At 42.3% G+C, this 10,603-nt stretch overlaps 1 protein-coding gene across 1 annotated transcript; it reads left to right on the top strand.

Moving 5' to 3' along the window:
• Positions 1-8,404: 8,404 nt before the first annotated feature.
• LOC141041151 (septin and tuftelin-interacting protein 1 homolog 1-like) lies at positions 8,405-9,289 on the top strand. Its single transcript, XM_073507265.1, has one exon. The coding sequence runs from the start codon at positions 8,405-8,407 to the stop codon at positions 9,287-9,289; it is 885 nt and encodes a 294-aa protein (XP_073363366.1).
• Positions 9,290-10,603: the final 1,314 nt, after the last annotated feature.

Raw genomic sequence — 10,603 nt, 5'->3', positions numbered from 1 at the left:
TTTTCTGCGAAACAAAAAACATGCAAAAAACAAGAACTGGCACTGGGCACTGGATCAATATGTTAGTCCCAAAAATAATATAAAATGTTGCCAAAAGTATATGGAGGTTGTAGAATATTGGCATGAAAAAATCTAAAATTATAGATATGTTGGAGACTTATCAGACACTATCTTTTGAAGCACAAGAGCAAGGAGTTCATCATCATCAACAACATCTATTACCTTTGGAAGAGTGGTGTCTCCTAGATTGGTTAGATGTCATGCAGGGGCCTCCAAGATGTGGAGTTGAACCAAGGAGTTTGTAAGGACAAGGAGACCGCCTACTTCGTGAAGATCTACCCTGAGTGAGACTAGTCCTTCTGGTGTATACCATGATGGCATAAACAAGGTTGATTCTTCGTGGAACATTTGTGGGTGGAGCCCTTCATGGACTCGCGGAGCCATTACCCTCCGTGGGTTGAAGTTTCCATCAACGTGGATGTACGATAGCACCACCTACCGGAACCACAAGAAATTCACCATGTCTTCATTGCGTTTGCTTTCTCCAACCCCTCCTTGCCTTCATATGAAAAGTATTTACTTTCCGCTGCCTACTATCTTAGACTTGCTAGAATTGTTAAAACTTGCCAAGAACTAAAATTGGAAAAGGCTAAGTCTTTATTTGGTCAAGTAGTCTGACCACCCCCTTCTAGACCTACATGTGATCCTAAAGAGGCGCTAACATTGGCGAAGGATTTGCAAGCCCATAAGTTTTATATGTGGTATCACATGCGACACATCAATGGTTATCAATGGAATCAATTAGGGCACTCGTCGTATCTATAGCCCCATGCTTAGGGAGATCCAAGAAAGAAGAATGCTTCTAATTCCGACATCTATAATTAGTTGCAAGCTCTATGTCACTTCAGAGTGGTCATTTTATTTGGCTCCTTGAGCCCTGAAACCCTTCCATTATACCCATGAATGTTCCTTGAATAAAGACCATGATTACGCTAAAAAAAGGAGCTCACGTTACTGGAGTTTAGGAACACGCTGACACCAAGCTGTACGTGCCCAGGGTGCAGATACGTTAAATCTGCCTACGCAAATGACCAGAACTACTCTTGATGTGGTATGTAGGAGCGGTCCATTAGGTAATTTGTGTTATATAAGACCATCATAATTAGCAGTCTATCATAGACTAGGCCAATCATCCCTCCACCTAGTTTGGTTTATTCTTGTTGGGTTTATTCCTTTTTTCTGAATTAACGGGTGTGTCGCCCCCGATTTGATTCATAAGAAAGAAATCGGTAAGACAACTAGTCATGACCCATATAAAAAGGGTTCCAAATTTGCACAAGAACAAAACACTGACACCCTACTACTACTTGTGAGCTGCATTGGGATTTCCCCGAAGAGGAGATCGGGATGATGCACTATAGTACATATAAGTATTTCCCTTAGTTAAGAACCAAGATTATCAATTCAGTAGGAGAACCGTGCAAAACCTCGTTAGCAGCACCTACACACACAAAAGCAAATACTTGCACCCAACGCAAACAAGGGGTTGTCAATCCCTTGGCGGTTAATTGCAAGGACCAAATCTCGTAGTGATAGATAGATAAAATAAAACACAAAATAAAAGAACGGTAAATAAATTGCAGAAAGGTATTTTGGATTTTATATATTATAAAGGTAGACCTGGGGGCCATAGGTTTCACTAGAGGCTTCTCTCTCTAACAAAAAACATACAGTGGGTTAATAAATTACTGTTGGGCAATTGATAGAAAAGTGCATAGTTATGACGATATTCAAGGCAATGATCATGTACATAGGCATCACGTCCGAGACAAGTAGACCGACTCCTGCCTGCATCTACTACTATTACTCCACACATCGACCACTATCCAGCATGCATCTAGAGTATTAAGTTCATAAATAACGGAGTAACACCTTAAGCAAGATGACATGATGTAGACAAAGTAAATCCAACCAATATGAATAGACCCCATCATTTCCCCTTAATGTCAACAATACTAATACATGGCTTGTCCCCTTCTGTCACTGGGATATAGATCACCGCAAGATTGAACCCATTACAACACACCTCTCCCATTACAAGATAAATCAATCTAGTTGGCCAAACCAAACGGATAGATCGGAGAGAAATACAAAGCTATAATAATCATGCATATAAGAATTCAGAAAAGATCAAATATTTATCATGAATAATTTGATCATAAACCCACAATTCATCAGATCTAACAAACACATCACAAAAGAATATTACATCAGATAGAACTCCAAGAACATCGAGGAGAACATTGTATTGAAGATCAAAGAGAGAGAAGAAGCCATCTACTAGCTATGGACCCGTAGGTCTGTGGTAAACTACTCACACATCATCGTAAGGGTAGCAAGGTTGATGTAGAAGCCCTCCGTGACCGATTCCCCCTCCGGCGGAGTGCCAGAAAAGGCCTCCAGATGCGATCGCAGAAGAACAGAAACTTGCGGTGGTAGAAAAAGTATTTTGGGTCACTCTCTATTGGTTTCCCGATTTTAGAGAATTTAGAGAGGTGGAATTAGGTGCAGAAGTTTCTGTTTTTTCACAGAATCGTGTCAACTATCAACCAAATCATCCCAAAGGCTTTACTTGGCACAAACACTAATTAAAACACAAAAACACAACCATAAAAGTAGCATAATTGTGTGCACACTCAAAAACAGAAAAGAAACAAGAAACATAAAGATAACTATTGGGTTTCCTCCCAACAAGCGCTATTGTTTTACGCCCCTAGCTAGGCGTAATGCATAGTTTCAAGTGTTGTCATCTTTAGTTTTAAGAGACGTAGAATTCTCTATTTCACCCTCTTTGCCATTATCAATAATATGAACTAATTGAACAAGCTTGGTGCTAAGAGTTCTTATTTCTTTCAAAACACAAAGGGCATCAACCCTTTGTTCCAAGGCATCAAATCTCCTATTTTGCGACACCACATTGCCATTTATTTTAGAAGCAAGATTAAATATCCCACCAAAATTGTATTCCATACTAGTTTTAGTTTATTTTATTAACACGGTTTTACGATAGCTTACTAGAATGGTGGGTTCAATAGTTTCTACCTTTGGTTGTCGAAATATGCTTTTCATCTTTTCATAGGTGTCGAAAGCATTATTCCCAAGGAAATCATTTTCAAACATAGAATCTAAGACACGTATATGAGCAAGAGATAGACCAACATAAAAGCTCCTAAGGAGTAATGGGATGTGACTTTTGGGCTTAGCTCTCATTTGTATTTCTAACAATCTATCCCAAGCTTCTTTTAAAGATTCATCGCTTAATTGCTTAATATTTATAATTCCGGAACCTTTTCCTAGGTAAGGAGGGGAAGGCATATCAGGAGAAGAACCAACCATAACGGTAAGTCAAGCAAACAAACAAGCAAACGAACAAAAAGGCAAACGGAAAATATTTTTGTGTTTTTTTGTAAAAAATGTTTCAGAAGCGGGGGAGATGAAAATGAGAGGCAAATGGCAAAGAAATTTTAAACCAAGTAGACGATAGTTTGCATGCACGTACTTGATAGGTTTTGGTGATGTCTCCCCGGCAACGACACCAAAAATTCTTCCTGCTACTTGTGAGCTATGTTTGGATTTCCCCGAAGAGGAGAGGATGATGCAGTACAATAGAGATAAGTATTTTCCTTAGTTAAGAACCAAGGTTATCAATCTAGTAGGAGAACCATGCAAAACCTCGTTAGCAGCACCTACACACACAAAAGTAAATACTTGCACCCAATGCAAACAAGGGTTGTCAATCCCTTGGCGGTTAATTGCAAGGATCAAATCTCGTAGTGATAGATAGATAAAATAAAACACAAAATAAAAGAACGGTAAATCAATTGCAACAAGGTATTTTTTGGATTTTATATATGATAAAGGTAGACTCGGGGGCCATAGTTTTCACTACAGATTTCTCTCTCGAACAAAAAGCATATGGTGGGTAAACAAATACCGTTGGGCAATTGATAGAAAAACGCATAGTTATGACGATATTCAAGGCAATGATCATGTATATACGCATCACGTCTGATACAAGTAGACCGACTCCTGCCTGCATCTACTACTATTACTCGACACATCAACCGCTATCCAGCATGCATCTAGAGTATTAAGTTCATAAAGAACGGAGTAACGCCTTAAGCAAGATGACATGATGCAGACAAAGTAAAGCCAACCAATATGAATGAACCCCGTCGTTTTCCCCTTAATGGCAATAAAAATACGTGTCTTGTCCCCTTCTATCACTGGGATATAGATCACCGCAAGATTGGCCCATTACAAAGCACCTCTCCCATTGCAACATAAATCAATATAGTCGGCCAAACCAAACGGATAGATCAGAGAGAAATACAAATTTATAATAACCATGTTTATAAGAATTCAGAAAAGACTCAAATATTTATCATGAATAATTTGATCATAAACCCACAATTCATCGGATCCCAACAAACACACCGAAAAAGAAGATTACATCAGATAGAACTCCAAGAACATCGAGGAAAACATTGTATTGAAGATCAAAGAGAGAGAAGAAGCCATCTAGTTACTACCTATGAACCTGTAGGTCTATGGTAAACTACTCACACAACATCGGAAGGACAACAAGGTTGATGTAGAAGCACTCCGTGATCGATTCCCCTCTGGCAGAGTGCCAAAAAGGCCTCAGATGGGATCGCGGAAGAACATAAACTTGCGGCGGAAAAAGTATTTTAGGTGGCTCTCTGTTGGTTTCCCGATTTTAGAGAATTTATAGAGGTGGAATTAGGTCAGACGGAGCCACGAGGGGCCCACAAGGTACTAGGGCGCGCCCCCTGGGCGGGCCCTAGTGCCTTGCCGTTTACTCGTTTGCCTTCTGGGCTCCTTCCGAAGCTTCCAGTGTCTCTCTTGTCTAGGAAAAAAAGTCAAAACATTTCATGACATTTGGACTTCGTTTGGTACCGATTTCCTGGAAAACCATTAACAGGCAGAAAACAACAACTGACACTTGGCATTGGGTTAATAAGTTAGTCCCAAAAATGATATAAAATTGCATATAAAATATCCAAGATTGATACTATAATAGCATGGAACAATAAAAAGTATAAATATGTTGGAGACATATCACCTACGGCGATGCATGTGCCAAACTCTATACCCCGGGTCATCAAGCATGAGTCCCTAGTAGTAAGTAAAGCAAGAGAAAACAAAGATCATAACTTTTTCTACAAATGAAATGCAAACATGCTCCATCCTGGGCAACTTTCAACAGATGATCACATCTCCCAGCCGCTAAGTTCCTGAAGACAACTTACATGGACAACGTCAATAACATAGCTTCTACTCCAAAGATACCCCATCGAAGATTCTAGCCAATTCCTATCCTTCGCGTGATCCCATCCTCTTCTTTTTATAACAGAAACATGTGGTAATTTTAATTAGCAGCACCGCTACGGCTCGAAGTATCAACTATTCTTCGTTTTTCTGCACCTTGGACCAATTGGATATCCAATAAGCTATTCGAAAAAAAAGAGTACTAGGATCATGCCTATAAACATGATTAAAAGTAGCATCATTCGTGGCTTTCCACCAAGACTAGATAACTGCCGCCACACCCATATACCATTTGTCTCTGATTCTTTGGAAAACTCTCTACCCACCCACTGAAGTCCTCTACTTTGCTGAGAATGTTACAAATATCAGTCACGCTTTTCGTAACGTCCCAAAGAAATTTTGCTACTAAAAACTTCATAGAAGATGCTCCACCGTTTCTTCCTATTCAGAAAAATTGCATTTTGTATCTTCGCCTTTCCAGTTTCTTTTGAAGAGATTATCTCTGTTAAAACACTATTCTGAAAAACTAACCATATATCGGAAATCCGTTGGTGCTCCCGGGAGCGCACGCTCCTGCACGCGAAAAAATATTTTAAAGTGTGAAAAAATTTCAAACAAAAATTTGTCGCATACATCTCAACATTATATGTGTGAACGTCAAGTTTCGGAGAAAACCGACATTTTTTATGGTTTGTGCAAAAAAGACGAAACGTTGTCTTGTGAAAAACATTTTTTAACACCGAATTTTGTCTTTTTCACACGCGACACATAAGTTGTCGGTTTTTGCTAAACGACTTTGTGAGCATGTACAATATCGAGATGTACGCGCCAAGTTTTTGTTTCGAATTTTTTGACATTTCAAAATATGTTTAAAACACATTTTAAAAAGTAGCGCGTGCTCCCATGTGCCAAAACGCCATATATAATCTTTTCTTTGCAATGGTATTTTAGTAAACCACATCTTTCTGTGAGACCAAACTATTTGATTAGTTTTCAAAGTATATCTTCCCTGACTTTGTTTTTTCATCTCTCGTATATCTTTTCCTTGTTGACTTGACTTAGTTTCTTGGACTTTGTTGAAATGGTTTGGCTTTAGCAATTTGCCATGTAGATGATGGCTAAGACTTGATATGACCCCGACAAGATTAACTATTCCCCCAAAATTCTTATAGTGTTGAATCCCACAAATCAACTATCCCAACTTGAGAGTTTCCTTAAGATTTTTTATCCTTCGAAACCCATAAGAAATCTTTGAATCAAAGACAGATTTGGGGAAGCCTTCGCCCTTCTAATATGGGGAATTTTTTCTATAAGTGAATTTGTGTGAGGTAGACTAGATTAGTGGGGAGTGGAAAATAATTTTTAATATGCGGGCACCATCTTATAACCAAAAGTAAACAAGTTCTTATAGATAGTAGCATTTTTAGTTTACTTTAGCATACGAGGTAAGATATTCTTATGGCCAACTTAAGGGCATATCCAATAGATTTTGCATAATAAGGCATGACCACTTTTTGGGTCAAAATAGTGCTCCAATAGGTGTCCTATATGTAAAAAAAACTTCAAATTTGCAACACCATCAAAATGGGGCACCAAGTGTTGCTAATATGCAATACCTGTGTGGCTGGAGTAAAACAAATTTGCAGCCGCATCCCACCTCTGTGCGTCAGCCGCACCACTGCCATGCCGTCCTTGCCACCAAATCAGCTGAATCAGCACGCCGCCGCCGCATTCAAGGGGTGCATGCGTGTGCCTACAACCACTTCAGTGCCTATTTCCAGTGCGAAAACCATGCTACTCCCTCCGTCTAGGTTGTAAGTCATCTTATGAAAATCAAATAATCCCAAAACACTTAGGTGCGGTGCATTAACTTCTACCTCGTTTCTTGTTTCTTGACATATCAACCAATAAGAGATGTGGGGTGTGCATACCTTTAATGACTTGAGACTACCAAACACGACGTCATGCAGTGGTTAGTTCATTGCATGCAATACTATTAATTCGCAAATAAACATTAAGTTCTCTCGTTTTCTCCTCCTCCTTGGTCACGGTGCACAACCTAAGATGACTTATTCACCTAGACGGAAGGTGGCTCTTCATGTTCAAGATGACGGACATCATGGCGGTTTGGCCGGTCGATGGACATCGAGGGTGATTAACCTTTCATTGACGTTCTAGTTGTCGTCGTCGGAGGAGTTCACCTTCGATCAAGAGGAGACCCTCGTGTATTGGAACTCAGTCAACATCAACTATATATGTGTAAGGGCATCTCCAACGGCAACTCGTAAATTTCCTCACGCACCCGTCTGCGAACAGGGGGCCAGTCCATGGACATGGATGCGGGAGGCCGCCATCCAACCATGGCCGCATACATCCGGCATTTCTCATTATATTTTTAAGTCCGCATGAACAAATAGCCGCATACAAAGTGTACGGATGTTCAAATAGCCACATGCAGCAGTAGTTCAAATTTAAAAATATTCAAATATTACATCCCAACATTATTTTCCCTGTTCACCGCTCACTGACGCTCAATCAGATCTTCCCTCAGCCGCTTGTGAGTTGGTCGATGCTGAATTTGTTGATGAATTTGAATAAACTCTTCAAATGTGGCCCGATTCTGGTCTGGAAGTTGGATAGGATCACCCATGTTCTCAAATTCTAGAGTTGCGGCAGCATCGTCACCCTCATCCTCGACGATTATGTTGTGCATGATCACACAACATTTCATCACCTCCCACAAAGTATCCAGATCCCATTGTTTAGCAGGTCCACGAACAACTACAAAACGGGCCCGCAAAACTCCAAATGCCCCTTAGACATCCTTTTTAGATACTTCTTGTTTTTCGGCAAAGTGAGCCTTTTTCTAGCCAACTGGGTTAGGGATGGTGCTGACAAAGGTATCCCACGGAGGATAGATACCGTAAACCAGATAGTAGCTCATGTTGTACTCATGTCCATTGACAGTTTGGTAAGGATGAGCTTTTCCTTCAGTCAGCCTTGCAAACAACGGTGATCGCTACAGACGTACTGCCTCGCGAACACGGCGGGCATGCTCGTGGCGTGGCTCATTGGCCCGGTGCTCCAAAGGTGGCAGCCTCTTTGGGACCCAGCCATGTGGCTGGACGTGTTCGTCGTCCTAAGGAACACACTGGACGACGGGTCGGCCATGTCGCCGTACGTGGAGCTCGTCAAAGACACGGTGGTTCCGGCTGTCCAGGCCTTGGAGTGGAAGACCACGGACTCCGAGCGGGTGCGCCGCTTCCTGGCGCAATGGAAGGACACACTGCCTCCTTCCGCCGTGCAGCGCATCCTCGTAGAGGTCGTCATGCCGGAGCTGACCGCCGAAGTGGAGTCATGGGACCCGCGGGATGCCTGGCGGGCCGACTGCTGTCACCTCCTGCTTCGCCAGTGGATGCCGCTCGCCGGTCCACTGCTGGAGAGCCTATGCGTCACCGTGAGACACAAGCTTGAGAGGGCGCTGCGGGAATGGGACGACGCCGGCCACGCCTTGCTCTCCAAGTCCAACCTTAACCTGGTGGCGCCCTGGAAGGCCCTGTTCGGCCGGGCGAGCTGGGAGGAGTTCGTCGACGGGATCGGCGTCGTGCGGCACCTGGAACAGCGCCTGCGGAGCCTCCGGATCACGCCGCCGAAGCAGAATGACGACGCGTTCTTGGAGGTGATCATGAAGTGGGCGCCGCTCGTGCGGGCGGAGGACATGGCGCGGCTCCTGGAGGCCGAGTTCTTCGGCAGGTGGCGGCACGCGCTCCGTCACTGGCTGCTGGCCGCGAAACCCGCCACCAGAGAGGCCGTCGAGTGGTGCAACGGGTGGGGGCGCGCCTTTACGCCGGAGCTGCGCGAGGATGAGCGCGTGCATGCCCGCCTCGAGGCTGGCATAGACATGGTCAACAGTGCGGCGCAGGGGCTGGAGATTTAGCGGCGCGTGAGAAGGTAGCTCGTGACTGGCCGTGATAAGGTTGTGCTGGGCGGGGGACATTCTGCGAAAACTACACTTCTGAACTTCGAATTCTTTTTATGATTATCATACATGTGTGTGGGTGTATGTAATATCTTGAGAGAAAATAGAAACATGATTTGAGAGACTGAGACACCTTAGTTACTGCAACTCTGCAACTAATGTATGCATGTGATGTGTGGCCAAATGCGAAACACATATTTTCTCTGTCAAACTGCAATCTCAAGTTTGAGTAAAGATTGTTCCTATGCAAAGTTTTCTTCATTATTACGAGGCATGCATATATTGCTCCAATCTCAGAGCTTCTTACATACACAGTTCAGAAGAAAATATAAGCCACCAAGCAATGCAATGAACTCTTTCCAGAGCATAGTCTTATAGACAAAAGATAGCAGAAAACAAAAGAGATCGAGGCAGACTCTTAAGTAACACTTCCGCATCACATCCACATCCAGATCACTGCTATGCCCACACCCAAGAATACTTACATTACATGATTCTCAAAAATGGATGTTAATATTACATTCCAGTGTGGATTACTCAAGATTAATTAAACTTCTAAAGATAATAACAAGGACGTTCTTCAGAGCCGTTAACATTCTGTTTTTTTTTTCTGCGGGAGAAATCTTTACAATCATCACGCACTACCTCCAAAACCTCGTTCGGACCTGAGGCAATCCAAGTCATGATCCTACCATGAACCCTACCAAAAGAAGCTAAGCTATCACTAGCCTTATGTTGTGTGCGAGAGACATGAGTAATACAAATACCTTCACCACCGATGCATACACTTAGCTATCAAGCTCTCCACTTGAAATTAAAGACACTGCCGTGGTAGAATCCATCTCAATGGATATAGGCAGGTCTGATCTCTGAATTGCTGAGGATAGCCCTTCCATGCATGCGCACAATTCTGCCTCCAGAACCGTTTAACATCAGATAAAAATCAATTGGATTTCTAGTTTAGCGACCGAACAGACAACCAAAGGTCTTACGTAATGGTTGTTTTATCAATCTCAAACTGTGGAGGGGGAGGGGGATAATTTGGAGATTTTTTCGTGTCTATGAGTTCCTTGCAACATAATTGTACTAGTGTTTCAAGATGAAAAACAGATACAACTGTAGGAGATGGTTAACACCACAAAAGGTCATAAGCCCCTCCACAATTGGAAGGGAGAAACTTGGTTGAGGTAAGCAGATGTTTACTTTTTCATCATGGATTTCCAGTGGATGAATTAACACCACAGAAGGTTATAAGCCCCTCCTAATAAATTG

Source organism: Aegilops tauschii, chromosome 2 (assembly GCF_002575655.3).
Source record: "Aegilops tauschii subsp. strangulata cultivar AL8/78 chromosome 2, Aet v6.0, whole genome shotgun sequence".
Taxonomy (NCBI): Eukaryota; Viridiplantae; Streptophyta; class Magnoliopsida; order Poales; family Poaceae; genus Aegilops; species Aegilops tauschii.
Note: the sequence above shows the minus strand (reverse complement) of the source record. Positions and strands in the feature narration are given on the sequence as shown.